Source organism: Pogona vitticeps, chromosome 6 (genome assembly GCF_051106095.1).
Source record: "Pogona vitticeps strain Pit_001003342236 chromosome 6, PviZW2.1, whole genome shotgun sequence".
Classification (NCBI taxonomy): Eukaryota; Metazoa; Chordata; class Lepidosauria; order Squamata; family Agamidae; genus Pogona; species Pogona vitticeps.
The window spans coordinates 97,333,389-97,355,245 of NC_135788.1; the positions used below are offsets into that span (position 1 = coordinate 97,333,389).

At 41.5% G+C, this 21,857-nt stretch overlaps 1 protein-coding gene across 4 annotated transcripts in view; it reads right to left on the bottom strand.

The window, feature by feature from the left end:
- Positions 1–2,007: 2,007 nt before the first annotated feature.
- The window catches only part of HOXB9 (homeobox B9), a 44,752-nt gene continuing 24,902 nt past the window's right edge, over positions 2,008–21,857 (bottom strand). Inside the window, exons 1-3 of one of the 4 annotated variants that reach the window (XM_020809883.3) lie at positions 9,507–18,169; positions 7,895–7,993; positions 2,008–5,477 (exon numbers count right to left, since the gene is read on the bottom strand). In XM_020809883.3, coding sequence (XP_020665542.2) covers positions 5,242–5,477; positions 7,895–7,993; positions 9,507–10,023 — 852 coding nt within the window. In that variant the 5' untranslated portion in view covers positions 10,024–18,169 and the 3' untranslated portion in view covers positions 2,008–5,241. Of the gene's footprint in view, positions 5,478–7,894; positions 7,994–9,506; positions 18,170–21,857 lie in introns of those variants that run through there. The other 3 variants (XM_073004349.2, XM_020809886.3, XM_020809885.3) reach the window with 3 other exon arrangements.

The following is a 21,857-nucleotide window of genomic DNA, read 5'->3' on the forward strand; positions in this document are numbered from 1 at the left end:
TGCAACCGGGAATTTTCTCTGCATAAGCGAAGGCGACCCTGGCAAAAATGGCTTTCACCGTAGCCTTTAATGGCAAAAGGGTTTGCGGAACGGAACTTCCCACCCTCTTGGTATACCCTCCCTGGGATGGTCACCTTCCAGTGGACTGAAGGCATAAATTTTCAAAAACGAAACCACCAGATCGCAATAATTAATCCTACATTTTATGTCGGACATTTACTCACAATGGTTTTGAGCAACAATTCCGTTTATTGTTCCTAATGAAATCAAGGTGTTGTGGACTCAAGAGGCAAAAGAAATCTGAAGCAGAAGCGATCGGGCAATTTCTAAAATGGAGTAACAGCACCATCTACCGGCCATTCGAAGTTAGACACCCAAAAAGCATGCACGGCCAGTAAACAAAGATGGGTTAGCAAGATTTGCTCCAGCATGTGTGTGTGTGTGTATGTATGTGTTGTGCTTTTATGAGCACAGCAAACGCTTTGTGTGGGATTAAAGCATTGTTGCATATGGTGAATCGTTTATGAAACTATAAGATGCCGTACATGATGGTTGAATAGGAAGGGAACGTTTTCTCCTTTCTCAGAAGTCACTCGATTTACTAGGTCCATCCGGTCTTTTTCAAAGCAGTAAAAGAGATGCTGAGATTCCGCATTTGAAAACCGTCATTGTTTCAAAGCCTGAGACTAAACAATTGAAGTATTCTGCTCTGGAAGGGGAAAGCTGCGGTTGTAAATAGATTTAAAAAGAGCAGAGGAGAAGGCTTTCTAAGCACAGACGTCTCGCCAGAACTTTAGGATGTGTGACGATATTTGGTGCTGGTGCTGGTGGTGCATGTGTGTTTGTGTTTGTGTGTGGTAGCGGGCGCTGTGAGTTTATGATCCAGGAAACAGGCAGCTTGGAAGTGATAAGAAACACGAGACAAAGAATGAAGCAATCCAGAACGCTTGAGTGTCACAGAATTCACAAGAGGGGGATAAATTAATACAGGGTTTTCTCCTGATTTCTTTCTTTCTTTCTTTCTTTCTTTCTTTCTTTCTTTCTTTCTTTCTTTCTTTCTTTCTTTCTTTCTTTCTTTCTTTCTTTCTTTCTTTGCAAGCTCGGTTTTGTTCGTTCGTTTGTTTGCAAGTGTTTGTGGTTTGGGGGTGAACTAGATGAAAACGGATGCCCTTCTCTCTTCCTCCACCGTCCCCCTCCTCACCTCCTTTCTCAAGACATTCTAGTAATTTAGGAGCTTCTGAAAGTTTTCTACTCTTGTTTGCTTTACAGTTGCTTAGTTCCTTAACCTTCAGAAATTTATACCCTATAAAGTTTTATGGCGGTCATATTCTTTTATTGCAGCCTACTGCGCAGAGTTTTCTTCTCGCTTTTATGACAAGCTCCTTCTCCCACTTCAACTCCAGTAGGATCCAGCGATCCTTTGGCTCTTTTCCCCCCAGCATTTGCCAAAGAAATTAATATACGTATTGCATTTATTTATTTTTTTAAAAAAACAACCTAGCCTAATTTCACATTATAAAAATGGCACTAAAGGAAACTGTGTGTGTTTGTTTTCTCCACTGGCGGTTGAATGTTGGAGGTGAGTAATTGAAAACAGTCAAAAGACCACACCAATAACTTTTTCCAGTACATAATAGTCTCTGTTTGAAGAATACAACGTAAGTGATTTTTTTTTAAATAAGTAGGATCACCAAAAGCCTTCTTGGGTGTTATAAGGAATTATTAGGCAAATATGGTTTCTCAGATCTCTATTACATTTATTTACATAATAGATAGACAAGTTAGAAGGGGCCACTGGCTCTATACAATTCTGGGCTGTGTGTGTGTGTTTGCCTGTCTGTGTCTGAAAACCTTTCATTTTCCTATCCTAGGCTGCAAGATCCACCATCCTTCCATAATATCAGCACAATATTCATTCAACCCTGTATGCTCTTTCATTCAGCTGTCTATTCTTTTTCTTGGTTTGAAAAAAGTGATAACAAGGACTCGCTACAAATTCAGCACAAATTGAAAGACAGACAACCGCTTTATTTCTGTTTTGCTTGAATGGGTTTAAGAGATGTAACCAGTCTAACGTGGAAGGAAACAAATATACACATAAGAAACTCTTACAAGCTTTTCTAAATGACACTTAGAAAAATAATTAAAAATAAGAAGTACAGAGAGACTCTCTAACCAAACTAAACAAAACAAAAAACAAAGATCTTTATAACACGTCCTCGACACTCTCAAGAATAAGCGAACAACAGCTGCAAATATTTCTCACGTTCTAAAAGAAGCAGTATAACACAATGAGATATAGGTCGTCTTCCCCTCTTGAATCGATTTTTATTCTGAGGCATTGAACAACTGTGGAAAACACATTTTGACCCTAAGGAATAGAATAAACAATAATGATTTTTCAACATTCTTTCCTTCTTAAGACAGATTTTTTTTCTAGTGAAATCAGCTAGTTTTTCTTTAAATATTAACACATGCCTAACTAATTTTTTTTTTGCAGTTAAAAAAGAGCTTCTTTAACAAAGTCTAGGGATGAGCTTGTGATTAAAATGATTGAAAATGTTAATACATATACAGAGATATTATCGCCCCCCCCCAACAAAATGTTAATGTTTCAGGGAGATCTTCGAAAGGATGTGCTTTGAGATCCATTTGAGGCACCCGGGTCGATTAAAGGAACACAGACAAACAACAGAATTCTATCAAAATCTCAACTGGTGCAATAGACACCCTCACATTGATGATCGCATTTAAAGTCAAACAAAGCAACATTTCGATTTTATTTTTGCTAGGGGAAATAAAGAGTTTGGAAAATAATTCCTTGGAAATTCCATTATGAAATTGGCTTTTGTAAGACAATGTGAAGTTTGACTAATTTGAACAATTGGGACATGTTAGAGTTAATTTTGTAAACTATAAAAAGAAATTCACTTCGGTTTGCCTTCGGTTTACTTTTTACTCCACCCACCCTCAATCTATATAGCACCCAAGGATTTCAAGGGTTTTGAGGAACCCTTGGAATCCTTTTTAAAAAACCCACCAAACCATTCTTTTTAAAATGCAGAATCATCATCATCATTTTACACTGAACTAAACCCTAAAAGACTGTATTACTTGTGTCTGCAGAAAATCTTTCAAACCAGGAATCACTGTTTTGAAAGATTAAAATATGCCTATCAAATTTCTAAAGAACAACAGTTTGTCAGCAGGCAAAAACGGTATAAAAATTCTATACAACACTCTATGAAATTAGATTTCTCTGTTGGGACTGTTTTGTCTAGAAAGATCTTGAAAGATAGACTTAAATTCTCCCTCCCTCTCCCACCCTTTCAGTTGCCCACCCGTTTGTTCTGATATGAAAACTTTGCTCCCCATAATGACATTATTTCTAAAAAGTAGTAACTCAGTCTGGAAATATGGAAAACAATGAGGAATGCATTATTACATGTGTATTCCTCTCCAGTTCTGGAACTAATATGTATAGGTCTGGTTTTATACTCCTAAATGCCACAGGAAACTAGCAGAACATTCACAAAAGCACAATGACAAACACATTTTTTTTATAAAAACAAGGGGGGGGGAACTTGCACACACCATATAATCACCTTGCAATAAAGTTACTTACCTACCTACTTCCCCTCCCCAAGCCTCACCAAAGAACGGAATGGAAAGTTGTTTGAACAGCCATAAGGAAAACAGAATCCCACATAGGGCGATTTTAAAGGGATGAGACTTTCAGAGATGAGAGAATCCCCCTTTGGGGGAATGAAATAGGTATTTTTTTTTGTAAACAACGATGAAATACATATGTTGCATTAAAAAAAAACCTTTCCAATTCCTAAAGTCATCACAGCCCTTCTATGCTGCTTGCTTGAAGGTCTTTTCATTTTCATGGAAAGTTGAAAAATAGATTTGTCTTCCAGAAGCAATGGGGTGCAGACTGAAAGCAGTCCTAGAACATTCAGGGGTGAAAACTTCTCAACACTGACCTGGATGGAGAAGAAAAGGGAGAAAAATCCAGAGATCACCCCCCACCACCACCGCACATGTCACTTGAATGGTTTTCTGACTATCCGGTTTTCACAATAAGTTATAAATAGTCTGACACTAAAACACAAAGTTTTTCTTCACTTTTGCAAAGCCCTCCTCACTCCATCTCTCGACAATGTCTGCCTTCTAACCCACCTCTGGTCCCTTAAAACTTGCAATTACCTTGATGTGGAAGTATAAGCACATGCTGCACCTACCCGGGAAGTTTTACTGCGCAAGCTCATTTACACAAATAGGAAGCCTAGTTAGAGTTTGTGCCCTGTCTGTATTCTGAGGGTCTCTCTCACAGTCTTTGCATGTAGAACAGCCATGGCTGGATAAATAATCTTTTGTTAGAGAATTGGATGTTCCACCACAAACGAATTTGTCTTAAATAGCGATACCCAAGCTGGCACCCTCCAGATAACCTGGACTATAGATCCCATAGTCTGCAGCCAAGACTTTGGCTAGGGGACTATGGGACCTAGACTTCCACACATCTGCAGGCCAGGATCATGGGAAAAGCTGACTTCAAGGAAGAAGAGGATGGAACTGAATGTACAATGCAATTCCTCCTGGCTCTCAAGAGAGGGACAAATTAGAGGATGACGTGCTTTCCTTTCCATAGTTTTACCAATTGACTATACAGATCAAGTGATGATCCCGCCCTTCTTAAGAAGCAAAAAGAGTTCTGAAGAAGTACAAGGGACCATCTACCTGGAATCACCATCTCCCTTATTATCATTTAGTTCTCATTTCCAATCATCTCCCTCAGAGGAAGAGCCAGGTGGAAAATGTCCTTAGTTTCAGGTAGCTTTCTTGTCTTTGATTTTTTAAAAATTGGTTGGAGAGCTGAAGTGTGTTAATAAAGACCATCCACTTAATAAAGGTGATACTGTCTTCAATTGCTTTGTTATAAGTAACACACACACATCTCTCTTTTTTTTTCCTGGTGGTTGAAAGTTGTCCCAAACCTCTCTCCAGATCTTCAGAAAGCTGAAGAGACCCAATGGAAACAAACAGGTGCAGTCATTATGTATTCCTGGCATGCCAGCCAGGAGGTCTGCTTCTGATTTGGCTTGATTTTTGTTGTCCTCTCAAGCACCACTGGGGAAGTCATTGCCCATAAATAGAACTTAAGTTTGCAGACTGCGCCAAAACTGAGAGGATGAGGAGGGAGGGAGGGGGGGAGCAGGAAAGGATAGGGAATCTTCATTCTTTGCCCTGTTCCTTGTTCATTTTCTTCATCTTCATCCTTCGATTCTGAAACCAGATTTTGACTTGTCTTTCACTCAGGTTGAGAAGCCTGGCCACTTCATGTCTACGGTCCCTGGTGAGGTACATATTGAACAGAAACTCCTTCTCCAACTCCAGGGTCTGATACTTGGTATAGGGACATCGTTTCTTCCTTGAAGAGCGAGCATGCAACCAATTGGCTGCAGGATTACCTGCAAGGAAAAACAAAATACGCACACACACACAAAACAAACAAACAAACAAACAAAAAACAGACCAGTCAGACAACACCAAAAAAAAATTACTTGGTTTCTCAGTGTGACTTTGGGGCAATGTTCGAACTGGTTAGCACGCAGGAAGCATGCACCCACCAAGATCTGTGGAGGCATGTAAAGAAGCCAATATACAAACCACACAGACTAACATAGGTGGTCAGGTATCTGAACATGTTCTATAGCCAGTGGCATCTTCCTACAGGGGAAGACAATTAGAGTTTGTTGCTATTTTTACAGAAGGAAGGAAGGAAGGAAGGAAGGAAGGAAGGAAGGAAGGAAGGAAGGAAGGAAGGAAGGAAGGAAGGAAGGAAGGAAGGAAGGAAGGAAGGAAGGAAGGAAGGAAGGAAGGAAGGAAGGAAGGAAGGAAGGAAGGAAGGAAGGAAGGAAGGAAGGAAATGTAAGTTTAATTGTAAATAAGAATGAGAAAAAGCTTATCTAGGAAAGAAGGAAAGCATCACTTTCATACCAAAGTGTTGCGCTGAACCCTCCCACTTCATGGACAGGACCCCCGCCCCCAGAGGACGGCTGAAGTTGAGGAAAAGTTTTGAAACCATCTCAACCATTTCTGAACCACTTCTGTTAAAAAAAATACTCTGCTTGTCTTGATATTTTAACTGGTTTTTGATTTTGCCTGTATTTCATGTGCGTCCATGGATTTTGAATTGTTCAGCGCTTTGATATGAATAAAGAAAGAGAAAAGAAAGACTATAGGAAAACTATAGGAATATATAGATATACTTTTAGAGGTTGCTTTGGGTGAACTCCCTATGCAACTAAGAACTGTATATGCAATTTAATATATAAATTTATGAATAATCTGGAACGCACTCTCTCTTTATGGGAGTTTATCATCCTCACCTCCTCCTTTTCTTTCTTTTTTTCTTTCTTTCTTTTTCTTCTCAAAATTGTGATTAACTTTCTTATGTGCTACCAGCTGTGAAACAAATTGCCTGTCCTGGTTTGTTAGTATTGTCCAGAAAAACGGATTCGCTTCTTGATGATCCTGCCACCACAAAGTACTATCGAAAAGCAGGGGGTAAAATATCTCGGGGATGGGGAAGAATCCATCGAGAAGATCTGCTGCGCACGTCCTGCGCCCTAGTTACTATTTTACTCCACATAGTAATGAAGGAAACATGAACTTCATAGTAGAAGGCCAGCGTCCCCTCCACAGGAGGGAAAGCAGAAACAAAAGTGTTGCTGGAAGACAGTTCTACATAAGGCCATTAGGAGGCATAGGTCTACTCTGGAGTAAACAAGGATTCTTACTACTGGACTTTAAATGAAAGAAAACAAGAATAAATCTCTCCTGTGGTCTAAAACACACTGACACAGGCTGAATCCAGCAGTTCTTCCCTAATTCTTTTCTGACGAAAGTGAAATCATGTTAAAAGAGAAAGGAAACGGAAAGTGCTAGAACAGAACGCCAGACTTCTGCCCCTTGCAGCCAAAGCGACAAAGGGTCTTGTTGGACCTGAAAGAGGAGCACATTTTATTTGCCATTCACTCTCATGGATTATGCCCCATTTCTTCCACTTCTGTCTGACTTCCTGGAGGTCTGCTGAAATTAAAAACAGCCTCACTACCCTGGCTTCTCATCAAGTGGGGCAGGAGGTGCCCTAATGCCTTTTCCTTTGAGTAAAATGAAATGCATTCCTTTTGTGTGTGTGTGTGTGTTTCGAACGAGATTTAGCTTCCTCTTTCTTACAAATCCTAGCTGCCACTTCCTCAACAGAAGCGACTGGCTCTAATTGTCAGAATTAAATATTAAAGAAGGGGGCATGTTGTTAATAATTAATACGCCTACCTATCTGTTAATGGCATCTGAATGAAATCTCCACCAATGATTCCTTTTTGAGCACTCTCTCTCTGTGTGTGTGGTGTGTGTGTGTGTGTGTGTGTGTGTGTGTGTGTGTGTGTGTGAGAGAGAGAGAGAGAGAGAGAGAGAGAGAGAGAGAGAGAATATGTGTGTATGTGATTTCTTGGCACTTCAAGGAAACATGACGTCTGGCACAGGAAAACAAGTTTATCTTTCAGTTCACACTATTCCCTAAACAGGAAACAACCCTCACTCCCCCGCTCCAGAAATCTTCGCCTGGCACGCTAGTCTTTAAAAAAAAGCCCACCAAAATGCCCCCTTCCCACCCCTTCGCCCCGACACAACCACAACCCCTACATGTTGTTATGCACAAATAAGTTCTTGCAGGTTCTGAATTCTAAATAGCCGTCATATTTTCCTAACGGCAAAGGCGCTTAGAAACTGGATGGAATGCAAGGCTTTAATCTCTTTTTTCCTGGGAGAGGCTCACCCCCTTCTCCTTTTCATCCTTCTCTCCATATCCGGCCAGACATACCTTCTAAACTAGATTGCACAGGACGTCCCTGGGCACCCTGGCCCTCTGGAACCGAACAGCTGTCTTGGGCAAGGTTTTTATCTATCTGCAATCCCGGGGCTGGGGAGAAAGATGGGGTGGGAAGGAGGGTAGAGGGACACATAAGCTTTCTTTTCAGTTTTTTCTTTTCTCAGATCTTCTCCACGGGCTTCTCTTTAGCCGCTGGTCAAGACTTTCCGCCCACAACCCAACACAAAACGCGCCCTCCGCCACCTCCCCTTGTGTGAAGCTGTTACAGTGAGACACGGGGAAAATAAACAGAATAAATAGCACGCCTGAGCAAATGCCCATGAAAAGGGGTCACTGGCAGGCTTTCTCCGACGGTTGCTTGGGACTGGGAACTAAGCACGAAAATATAAATCCCATGAAAAAGAAGGAGGATAGATTGAGGTAGGTAGGGCTGGTGATAGGAATCAGGATGGCTGCAGTTCTCTCGGATTTCTGTGGGAATCGTCGCCATGGAGAAAGTACATAACACTGAGACTTTCAAACCTCCTAGTAACCTCTTTCACACATGCCGGAATATTGAAGGAGGAATATTTGGAGCCCCGGACACGAAAGCAAGGCCGTGGAGGAAGGAATGGAGTCGTCCTGTCCCTACCTTGCGGAATATGGGGGTGGGGGGAATATATTTGGGACGATACTTTATGGCTCCTCCACTCCCCCCCCTCTACCAAATCCTTTTTCACTATATTTTTCCTCTAAGGGGATGGGTGGGAGATAATAGCAACCGCCCACCACCAGGTTGCACAAAGAAGCACACGATTAAGTTTAAGACTTGGCCCGTCTGTTCCCCATAGCAAATAAAATAAACTAAAAACCATTAAGCTCGTTTCCCTTTTTACGGTTTTTTTTTTAAAAGGCGGGCTAGTGGGGGAAAGAGGCGGCTGTGAAATATTGATACGCACATCGGGTGCGTTTCATAAGCAAACAACAATGAACGGCCAGGAAGAAGAGAATGACAGAGGGAAAGCGCCGCGTAAGAAAATGGGGGTCCCGCGAGGTAAACAAGGACGCCCGAGCAACAGAAGCCCCCTCCTTGCTTCTCCACGTGAACTTCTTCCCGTCACTTTAAACAACCACCACCACCACCGAAAACAAATATCTTCTCCTGGTCCCCTTCCTTCCCCCAACCCTTCTCATTAGAATCACACACAGAGGGACAAAGGCACCCCAAATCTTAGCTCGTTTTCTCTTCCCACACCGTCAATTTTTACATCCCGGAATACAGACAAACATAGTAAATTGGGCATTCATCCAGCTACTGGCTGAGAACGGTAGAACAGCCTCCCCTTCCATTATCCTCCACTGAAGGTCTTAGAACATCAAAATCAGCAGAGCAATTTTACTCCATCACCCCAACCCTCCAGACTTAAATTAACATCAGTGGGAGTTTTGGGGGGGGAGAGGAGGGAAAGGGGATTTTTTTTTAAAAAAAAAACCCCTGCTTTTTAAAAAAGAGACAGAGGGGGGGAAGGAGAGAGAGAGAGCGCTTCCCCCTCTCATTGTGCCATTTTATGACACCCCCTCTTAGGTTTTTATGCTGTTTACTTCCTCACTTTTTATAACTTACTTTGATCTGGCCTGCTTTTGTCCTCGCTTCCTTCACAAACTTTATTGTCCTCGAAGCTGCTGGGCCTTTGATTGGAAGCGATGCCTCCTTCCCTTCCAGCAGAAGTTTCTACCGGGTAGTCCTGAGCTCCCTCTTTACGGATCTCCCCCGCGTGTCCCAGCAGCGGTTCGGTTTTAACGGGTCCCTGCCCAGCTATGTTTTCTGTTCTGGGCACGGGGTCCAGCCAGCTCCGTAGATACCTGCTATCGGAGGTAGGGATGTTTTGGTGCTGGATGTAAGGATGGTAGACCGAAGGAAGGGTCGCCGCCGTGTGTGGCGTCAGAGGCGTCCAAGAAGCGCTGAAAACGGACGATTTGGGCTGGAAACTACAAGAGGGGAACTCGAGGTGTTCACTGTGGCTAGTTTGCCTGGAGTTTGAGTACTGCCCGGAAGAGAATTTGGCGGCAGGCGAGTCTTCGCTGTCATGACTTATAATGGAGTCGACATAATAATTGCTAAGAGTTCCAGTAATGGACATTCTTGGACATCGTACGAGCCCCACAGTTCAATGAAGGGGAAAGCAAGCAAGCAAGCAAGCAAGCAATTAAAAAAAAAAGAGGGGGAGAAAGAGAAAGAGAGGAGTAGATCTCTAGTTAAGCTGGCTCTCTATAGATATTAGGGTATATAGTGAGGGTGGCTGGGGGGGTAGCTGTTAAAAAAAAAAAAGTCAACACAGGCGACACTCGCGCTTAACCCCCTTTCCTCCACCACCAGCGTCAACTTCCTAGCCAAGAAAAAGTACAGTCGGGACTGCCGGGTTGGGAGCTTCCAGCAAAATGATTGGTCAAACTTTTTTCGTGAGGCTGATAAAGCGTCAGGGCAGGCGTAAATCAATCCTGGCGGAGGGGGGTTGCGCCGGGCTGTCAAACCGCCCTCCGCATTCCATATCCAGGATGGATTGGGTTCTGTGGGTGCAATGTTGCAAAACGTAGAGGGTTCAGAAAGCGCGAAACGTACAGTGTCAACGGGGAGGGGGGAGAGAGGGAGAGAAAAGGGAGGTTACGCGTCCGCGGGCGGGGGGGGGGGCCGAGCGAGCTGCGGTCCGGGAGGGGTATAGATTTTTCCCCCTCTCTTCTTTTCTTTTTCTTTTTTGCGCGGTGGGGGGGGGAAAGACTTCTAAAACATGAAAAAGAGAGGCTGAGTGTTCGCTTCTTTGCTTTCATTAATACTTTCCTGAGGATTTCTCTCCTTCCAGCACCCAGTATCCCACCCCCCCAGATCGATCCACTAGGCTGGCTTTCTTCCCATATACGCCAAGGCTACTTACCTGAGAGGAAAATAACAATATATACCTCGTTCCTGTTTCCTATCAAGTTTTCTGGGAGAAAAAAAGGGGGGGATAAATGCCTTACAGTGTTATAATGCATGCCTTTTGCTTGTATACATGACGAGGGATAGATATCTCTTATTATTATTATTACGGTTATTATTGCGGAGAATAGGAAGGTAGTGGATCGTAACTAAACTGTCAGTAGAATTTTTAGCCTCGGACGATTTCCTGATTTTCTTGCTTCCCTCTCTTTCGTTTAACATTATTTGTCAGAGGCTTCTATACAATAATAACGGCGCGCGTTACGTACATATTAAACACTGCCACCTTCCTATTATATATGCCTGTGAGCCTGTACGGGTGTGTATTTGCATGTACATTATGTATGCCTCAGAGAAATCTATCGCCTGTAGTGAAAATCATAGTAGATATACGATAAGCATATAATTAAAAAATACAGTCCCCCCCCAGCACACGTGGGTGTACCAGCGCTCTATCTATATCTATGCCTATATCTATCTGCATTTGAAGTTTTCTCTGTGTGTGTGTGTGTGTGTGTGTTTATGTATGTGTGTATGCAATATAAACACATGTGGATATAACGTAACAGATCTCGCAGAGCAATAATTCGCTTACTTTGTTCACTGGAGTGTATATCAACATCCGATTCCCAGAAACAGGTAAACGCTATATTGAGTCCACCCTGCAGTTAGCAGGTTTGTTTTCACCGCCATGGAGAGGAGGGGTTGCCTTGCTGGAATCAACATTCTCCTTGGCTCCTTCCCTCCCCGCCATATACACGCACTTTAATTTTACTACCCTTGTAAAATGTCCAATCCGGGTACGGATCTCTTTGTTTCCTTACAGAAGGCGTTAGGCTTGAGACGGTTAAATAGTTGAATAAAACTTACATTAGCTTTCTTTGATTTTTATAGCCTTGAATTTACTGCCTGTGGAAAAGGAGGGTGGTTTAAAGAAAAAAGAATAAGAAAGAGCCAGGGGGTGTCTTGAACGTCTTCCTCTCTTCCTCCACAACCTTTTTGATACTCCGGATCCAATCCAGTTAAGCCAAAACCTTCTGGATTTCAGTCAATGATCCCACAATAAATCTGACAACGCATTTGTTCCAGAGGAGTCCCATTCCAGTCAGTCGCTGTGGCGTATGGACTGACAGGCCAGACCCTAAATACCTGTATGTGTATGCTTATGCATTCTCGGTAGAGTTTACTTTCAAGTATGTTTAGGACTGCATAGTGTGTCTGAAGAACTAAACTGCATCAGGCCAAGGTGTTTCGGCTTAAGTGCGTTGTGGAGAGAGTTGTATGTCTCTGTCAAGTAGCTCACATAATGCCCTATTGTAAATTCGTGTTTTGCAACGCAGTGTATTCAGTTTTCTTTCGCAGGGGACAGGAAGTGTTAGAGGGAGGTTTTTAACCGGAGCAGTCCTCAACTTTTTCAGCACTTACAGAAAGGAAAAGGGAAGAGATGTATTTTAAAACTAAAGCTGGAAATTGGTAAAGACAAAAAGGTATCTCGTGGAACTGTGGAAGGCTGAAGGAATTTCCCACCCGGAATTGTAAAGAACAATTGCTCGCATTGAATGCCTAGTACTGAGGCTCGTAAAGCGTCGTTGTCACCGCGAAAATCACTACATGGCACATGGGGAAGAAAACTGTCCTTTCCCCTCAAGCCTTCTGCTCCTAAGGGATGGAGAGGATGCGCGCCTTTAAATGGGTAACTGCGCACAAACATATTATCTGGGCAGGTAGTCGGGCAAGAGATAAATGAAGGAACGTATCGGTGGGCAAAAAAGGACCAGCGGGCAGACAGCAGATACAGACAGACAGACCTATAGACCAATAAGTAGATGGCAAGGAAATTATTTTCCCGGTACCGATTAAAAGAAAAAGAAATAATGTGAGACCCGAAGAGCGAGGGAGACAAGGTGCCCCCCCCCGTTCTGACAATCCTTAGTAGGAGGTAAATTCTTTGCAAACCACTGAAAACCACTTTCAAGGAAATCCGTTAGGAGTGTTGATAGAGAAAAGGTAGATCCGATAAGAGAGGTTGAGGAGGAAATAAGGAAAGAGAAGTTAGGCCAGCTGCATTCGTACAAGTCACAATATATGCAGAGAAGGAGGCTAAACTGAAGTTCCTTTTCTCTTGGAGTTTTCTCGAATAACACCAGAAACCAGTACCCAAAGCCTCTTTCCATTCCATTCCTTTTCAGATTCCTTGTCTTTTCCAGTAGAGTTAAAGAATTCTGAGAAGGAAGCCTTTCTAGTGCACTTTCCATTCTCCTCTCTTTAAGTCTGGGTGCTTCCCCTGAACTTACTTCTAAGCAAGTCCACCTAGGACTGCAACCTTCAGCATATTTTGTCAAGTATTTTCCCATTGATTTGTTTCAATTGGTGAGTTAACCTAGGTGCCTAATCCTCACTCTGGCTTGAAAGTTCAGCTAATCCTGCATAGATATATAGGTATGTATATCTAACCCAAATTCAGCCCTGGGTTCACTCCCAGCCCCAGGTTCGCTCCCAGAAAATAGGACATTCGTTTTCAGTCTGAATATTAGGCATGTTTACTGAGTTCAGGGGGGCTTATTGTCAGGTAAGTATTTGTAGCATTATACAGCCAAGAGTATTTAAATTAAATTTGCTGGAGCTTCTTCCCCTTTAAAGCAAAGTGGAAGAAAAAAGAATATGTGCAAACCTGAATTATTTAGGAAGGAAAATGCAAGAGTTTTAAAAGTATTCAGTTTCAATTTCTTTTCCCCCTCTAAATATTTGGAATGTTAAGTTTCTTCTGCTTACTATTCTCTCTGTTCACGGGTATTAAGCTGATATGACTTAACTTACTTATTTGTTCTTTGGAGGAAAAATGTTCTCATTTCAAATAATAACTTGTTTGAAATGTCACCAAGGCACAAATATGTCTTATGAACATTGTACCACTGAGGTCAGTCTTCACAGTGTATGTAACATCCAAATTATTCTTTATTTATTTCTCTCTCTCTCTCTCTCTTTCTCTCTCTCTGTCATAATTTAAGGCCATTGTGGAAAGGTAAGAACAAATTTTCTTGATTGGTGGGGGTTTAAATAACTGATGGATAAGCAGGCATTTTTGGTCATTCTTAGGGATGGGGTTAAAAAAATTAAGTAGCTATGAAATCTACCGAACATTAATTGAAAGGAAACACCTGTTCAATGTTTTGCAAGATAAATTGTCCATGTTTTACCTGTAATAAATATATTCCTAGAAAATCCTCAGGCACCTTCTATAAATAATTATGAGGCATGTCAGCAGCTGAGTATATAATTTTCTGGAGTGTATAAATTTATACCAAAATGACTTCAGGAGAATTCCCCTGAAGTAGAAACCAGGGCTTTGCGGGATTCCCCAGTGAAGAAAACCACACAAGAAGATCTGCAAAAGCCATTTGCCTTCTGTACGTTGGAGTTTTATCCAGGGAAGTATTAATTTTCATTTCTTCTCTTTTTAAAGTGAGGATGTAGGTCATCCCCATATATCCTCTCAAGGCGGCTCAACACAAGTCCAGCATTCCATTTTGAAGGGAAGTAGTTATTTTTGCTCATTTTGGGGGGGTGTTTCTTTAAGAGAGCCAGACCAATTTATCCAAAAAAAGAAAAATCAGAGACCCATACTTGGAAGACAGTTTTTCTTTCAAGAGAATGGAGACCTAAAAGGTTCCCAAAGCACTTAACAAGCACAAAAAAGGAACTATTCCCACCCACCCCCATACACACTCACCTTAACTTGTTCCGAGACTGCAATTTATTAACCACTGCAGGGTCTCCAAGGAAATTATACCTATTTAGTGGTCACTAAACACCTCTTCAAACTTCCCAGTCACCAATTCACTTAAAGTGGGGAAACTGGGCTCAGTGGGATTTCGCCAATTGAAGTCACTGGATTTTGAGTCTTAGGATTTGGTTAGTAGTAGTATGAACCAGAACCACATTCTGGTTCATAAACTGGACTATGTTAGACAAAATCCCATTCTCTCATGTAGCAGATTTGAAGGATAGAAGGAGACTTTTGGCGGCATTCACTTCCTAAATTGCTTCAAAGAATTGTGATATACAGTATCATTATCTACAATATAATAGTTCTGTCTTTTTAAATAGTAGTATACCTCGAAGTAGAAAATACTGGCCAGTTCAAAAATATCTTCATTGTTTTTTGAGCGGTGGGAGAAAACAACTTTCCAAGAGGAATTCTTACGGAAATTTACAACTGCCAAATCCCACGGTCTCATAGTAACTTTCTGTTTGATGTTCTTTTGCCTGGTGAAAACAGCTTAAAAATATCTAGCAGCGTAAGGTACAGACAGAACATCTTGAAAAAGCAGCTCCCCCCTCATGTTTTTTTTTAATTGGCTCTTTTAAAAAAATGGCTTTTTTCCCCTTCTAGATCATAATCTCGGGGTTAAAAATTCTGGATGACCACTTTTTCACACCCAGCTTTTTAACAGGCAGACGTGTGGTGTGTGCGTGTGTATGTGTGTTTGTGTGTGAACACAACATACTCCTTTCCTTCTCTTTTATTCCTGATAAATAGGGAATGATGTTTTCTTTTTGAAAGATGGTGTGCTTAAATCACAGAAGGCAACAGAGAGAGCGCTAGGAGAGTAAATCCTCCACCCAATAAACAGGACACAATTCACCTGCCCTCCCCATCTTTTCTTTATTCCAAAAATTTAACGTCTCTGGTAAGGTCACCCCCTTCTAATCTACTTTGCTCTTCTCTCCCCTCCCCAGTATGTTTCCTTGGTGTTATCACCAGCTCTAAGCATCTTGCTCTAGAGCAGACCCAATGACTTCCATGTGGAGTAAATGATAGATATCTGGCTTCTCTCCCCCAACCTTGCACATTCAGGCTTTAACTGCAGTTTCCACAGAGGAGTTAAATTGCTTTTAAAGTTGCTCTCTCTGGAAATCTGATAGGGGATTAAGTTCAGATGACTTTAATTGAAACATACACTTGGCTCCCAATACCTATGACTGGAAGTTAAAGTCACTTTGATTGTAATGGATTTGACTTTCAAGTTAAATGAGTTTAGGCTTCATCCCTAAAACCACCCTCCAAAGCATATTGAAAGTCCAGCCAGCAAGCCAAAGCCCACTTTGGATCAACTGGGTGGTGACTTGTAAATTCTAATCCTAATCAATGGACTGTTAGTCCAGCGCACAGGATTCGAGCAGAGATGAAAGTGTAGGTTTTGAAAGGGGTGTCCTTGCAGTGCCACTGAAGTTGGCAAACTTCTTTCCCAGGATGTAGTAGATCTCAGTCTAACAACCACTTCTGAAAGACACATATTTGTTTGTTTGCTTGCTTGCTTGTTTCATTTTTATACTGCCCATCTGGCCAAAGGCTACTCTGGGCAGTTTACAAGAAGAAGCATGTACTTGGGAATATGTTCTATTTATTTCACTTCTTTTGGGAAAGAGATATTTAAATTATGGTCCTTGGATTGGCTTATATCCAACTGAACCTGCAGAGAACTGGGCTGTAAATCAACCTGTGCAGAAGGATTAGTAGTGAACAGATATTATAAACCTCCAAAATCTACTCTATTGTAGCCTGAACGTGCTCCTCAGGATTTTACTACCTCTTAACATTTGTTGTTACTCATTTTTAGAGTAAAAACACAAAACATGAGCACACAGCTCTTTAAAAACAACAACAACCAGGAAGCAGACCCACTAAGAGAAGCATACAGAGAAAATAAATAAATAAAAAGCAGGAACTAGAAAAGGGTCCTTCACGGCATCCTGCTACAGGTTATGAAAGGAGCTTTAGTTCTGAGGGCTGGGGTGGTGGTGGAATTCCTGCAATTGAGATTTCTTATTTTATTTGAAATAAAACTTGTTTTTGTAACCTAAATTTTAAAAGAAAAAGAAGCAAATAAAGATGAAATCTCCTCTTTTCTATTTCCTGTGTTAACTTAATGTTTCTAATGCAACCATTTGGTTTGAAAGTTTGTTGTTAAAAGAGTTGGTGGGTGCGTTTTCAGTGACTAAGCCGAGAGATAGAAAAGGGAGGCAGGGAGGGAGAAAAAGAGAGAGAAAAAATTATCCAAAAGGATGCAAAAGAATTTACACACATGTGGGCAACACTCCGGGATCTGAAATTATACCTAAGTTTCAAAAACAAACAAACAAATACCAGTTCCAAGTGGGGCTTATAAACTTAGTAAAGCAGTTAGAAAACCCTTGTAAAGTGAGGGGTTTGTGTGAATTTCTAGAGGGAGAACCTCGTCAAAGAGTGGGGGAAGGCAATAGACATACAAGCTGCAATCTTGTACTCAAGGACCTCAGTTTAAGTTTTGTTGAACCCAATAGAATTTACTTTAAAGATGCTTAGGACTCAATATTAATTTTGGTTGACCAAAACATCATAAGTGCTTAACTTTAAATTAAAGCTGAAATTCTGTACACAGGTACATGAAAGTAAGTTGCCTTAAACTCAGTGAGACTTACTTCTGAGCACCTTGTGAGGGTTGTGTTGTAAGACTGGCAGAATCACAGAAATTAAAACAGGACCAATACTTCAGATTCAAAACTAAAATATAGCATATATCAATTCTTTAAATATTCACAACTCTGAACCAATTTACTCTCCTGATAATGGGATTGTTGCAGAATATAGGGCAATCTTGGATGAAATCCTCTGATGGGTCTGAAGGCTGGGGGGGAGCAGTCTTCCTTATTTAAGAAATGTGGAAAGAAACAGGACCTTCTGTCCAAAACACCAGCAGAAGTTTGGGATGAATGAGGGCATTCCCACACCCAAGCAGAGCTAGTTTCACTAAGTAAGGATGGTAAAGTACTCCTAAGCAGATATTGATTATAGCATTACTCTAATTTTTCCACCTTAGCATCCAGCTTCTAAGAATTAGTGCACAGCTAATTAACACACACATACACTTTAAGTATATTTACTGATACCAATGGAACTTGCAAATGAGCCTTGCTTGATCTATTTGCATCTTGATTCAGAACTCACCTCATAGGAATGTTTCTGGCACAAGCCGCAGGAGATTTGTCCATATCGTTGAGATGACCCCTGCACCCATCAGTGGTTCAATTTGAAGTAATGTTGCAAATACCTCAAACAGGGTACCTCTATTATTTTCAGTAATAATAAAAATAATGATAATCATGAGGAGGAGGGAAAATATTTACCGGCTACTCAGGTTCACCTGTGGCCTGAGTAGGTAATCTGCCCATTGTCAGTGGAAAAACTTTTCCACCAGCTATCCTAAGGCTGGCATCCTACATGCACTTAGGAGGGCATAAGCTCACGGAAGTGCGATTTCCTTTGGAGCCCCATGTACAGTAAATGAGCACAACTTCGTTGGAATCTAGCCTAAGGAGAGGATGAGCAAGGAGGGAAGGGGGATAGGTGGGGGGAAGGAGACAAAGCACAATAAAACTTCTATGGTTCATTGAAATATATATATATATATATGAATGAATTTCAAAAAAATTGTTTAGAACTTTAATATGTAAGGCCAAGAGATGTGGCTGTTTAGTGTCTGACTCACCAAGGGACACACACTAAAACACACACAGGTAATGGACTTCGATTTTTGAAGTATTGCTTCCATATCATCTGTGGCAGGAAATGTACTTTTAAAGGGTGGGTGGGTGGGGAGGATACAAAGAAACAGCCAGATCGCCTGTGTTCAGCTTGCTGAAGATCTGTAGAAATAAGCAATGTCTTAGATGGAAAGGAAGGAAAGGATAAGCCTCAAAAGAAGGCAAGCAAGGAGGCGGGGGTCCGCTGGGGACCAGAGAAAGAGGAACAGTGACATTCCGGGACGAGATTTGCCAGTTCCTGCTCATGGTCTTTCACATGTAGGCTGCGTGTTCCGGGGGGGGGGGTGGATGGTTGGGGAGACTTCAGGTCCTGGCAGGGATTTCTGTGTTCTTCATTTTGCAAGGACTGCATGTGAGCATTTATTCTGGACTTCGCAAAGAAGTGACTGGACTCAGCTTCAGGTAAGATGAATATTATTTTCTTATTTTGGGATGGCTGGGAATGCAGTAGGCCTCCAGAAGCAGAGCAAGAAAATGCACAGATTCACTTGGAAGAGAACGCTGTCTAATCCCCCCAGCAACAACTTTGCCTCTCATTCACCCCCTGCGATCATACAGAACTAGGTCCAATTGTTAATCCCAGCTAGAGTAAACGCATTGTATCAGAGGGACTTGCTCTGCTATGGACTAGTACTTCGATTCAATTCCTACATTCAATTGTCTTTCCAATTCTGTCCAAAAATATATACCTATATGTATATACAGACATGCACACATGCACCTTTCCCTTAATTTGAATGTTCACATGTGCGCACATATACACACACACCCCTCCCCTTAAACTGATGCAGCAACTTCAGCTGTAGGGTTAGTAGTCAGAAAAACTTCAAAGCCCAAGTGTGTGTTCTGTTCTGTTTTTGTTTTTACATTACACATATGGCCACTTATGTAGTTTCAACTGAAAGCCAATTTAAGGCTGAAGATGCTTGAATGAAAGTCCTGCTGAAAGCAGTGGTTGTGGATCAAAATCGCCTAACCCAGCTATGCCGGCTGAGCTAAATTGTGCTGCCGGTCAACCCTGGAGGTGTTTTTTAAAAATCTGAACTAATCTCTGCCAAAGGAAAATGTGCGGCTGATGGAGCTGCAATCCACATTCTACTAAACTCCTACTCTATCACTCATCAGTCAGTTCCGGAGTGAATTGTTAATTGCAGCCAATACACACTCATAGATTTACAGCCCCAATATTAAGCATGTAGTTCTTGGAGCAGGTCCCATTGATTTCAATCCTATTCGCTTCTGGGGAGGCCTAATTATATAATCCAGATATCCTAAACAACTTTGATCCCAACAAAGTGGCTTCACCATCCTGAATCATGGGTCAGACTGGTTTCCTTGGAACCAGGTTTTACTACTAACCTTAAGAGGGCTTCTCTGTTGGTAATCTGTTCAGGGGGCAGCAATAGGAAACAAGATCGAATGCAATATTTCCCACAAGTATGGGCAACAAATGTTATTTCTTTTTGCCACATTTTCTCTCTCCAAACCTGCTCCTCTTTCTGTGATGTTGAAATTGCTGCCAAATCCACTTCAGATACTTTTGGCAAACTTTGCTGCCTGTTTTTGCTGAGTGCAAATGTACCCCTTTAGAGGGCCTCAGAAAAAATGAAAGGGAGAAAAAAAATCACAAACAGGTTGGGGCCATAAAGCACTTACATCTTTGGAAGTAAGAACTGTTCACATCAGAAAGGGAAAGAGACAGGGTCCTGCTTTGGATCCAAAGCATACGATCTGATGCACTTGTATACTGTATTTTGATATAAAACAGGGTACAGTAGGAAGGAAACCTAGCTGATTTTGAATGAAACGGTCTTCCAAATAAGTGACTAACAGTGAGATTCTAGATTTGAAAGTATATAATACAAGTATAGAATACACACTATATACAAGGAGACACAGTCCCAGTATATAGGATTCTAGCTTTCCTGAGTTCTACAGGATTATCATCCAATTAAATGGGTGCAATCCAGCAGTAATCATATTTACGGTCATCCTACTGAAGGCAGGACTGACTTAAGTCACATGGATCTACTAGAATTTTACTCTGCTGTAGGTTTATGTATGATTAAATCTGAATCCAGCCCCGTGTGTTCAGTATTGTAAGAAACAGAAGAACTTCTGTATTGGATCAGATCAAAGGTCTTTATTTGGTCCACATCCCAGGAGTGCCATGTAGAAAAGGCAAGGGGCATTTGTCCCCTAATAATGAAATTATTTCTCAGGAGTGCCTTATATCTCTTGTTATTAAGAAAGATAAAGAAAAAGTAATCTCAACAAAGGCTCTTAAAAGACACAGTCTTGAGTTGTTGTTCACGTGAGAATGATTTAATCATGTACAAGCCAGAAAGCAGGTCTTCCTATCTTGCCATGTCCCCTGTTGTATTACTGCATGCTTCTCTGCGCCACACCACCATGAACTATAAAATGTTGCCCCTACCAGTTCTCATTCTCCGCTACACAAAAGTCATGTACATGCTCCTGCGAAGTTTACAAACTGGATAAAAGTGAGCTTGGGTGATGGCAACAGTCTTACTCCTTCCTCTGAAAAACGGGATCACCTTTTCCTACATTGTTAGTAATGCTACGTCAAACACTCATCTAACTGGCACAGAGTTTACATTCCCATTAATGATCAGTATGAGGTTTGAAATTTACAATGCATACCAACTGCAAAGAAAATGTTTCAAACTACCTTGTTATTACAAATCCTTTACCTGCTGCTCACATCGCCAGCTTCAGGTTTGCAAGATGTTTTTACCAGTTCTCAGCACTTGCTGTGCTGTCTAGGGCTAATAGGAGATACAACTTCTGGAGCACCACAGTTTACTCACATCTGATCTGTATGATCCCACTCAGGTACTGTGCAAGACACTGCAGAAGATCAGCCTTATTTTGTTCTGCTGTAGAACCTTCAGTAGCTCAGAAAAAACCTTCTACCTGCTTATCTTCTGTTAAGTAGTCACCACAATTTACGGCACAGTCGACCCCAAACCTCTGGAATGAAACGGGAAGTACTGCAGCTTAAAAGCCCCATGGAGACTTTTTCTGGAGTTGGGATCAATTCTCTACAACCCTAAGCAGCCACTCTCACTTTATAAGATGGGGAAAATGTTAAAATCATATCATCCACTGGTTCCTGGATTAAGATCCAATTATATGAGTACATCCAAATTTAGTTGTACACATCAGTCATGACTAACTTAAGTCGCACTGACCTGCTCTAATAATTAGTGCTGTACTAAGTCTTGGCCCAAATGACATTCACAGTTTTGGACTTCAGTGCTGTCTTTATCTCTTAAATCTTGAAAATTCTTCTAGGGCTGCTATAAATCAGACACAATTTAATGGCAATTAACACAAACATTTCTGTAAAATCCTCATGCAAATACATTCATTTCAATGTATTAGTCCAGCCCC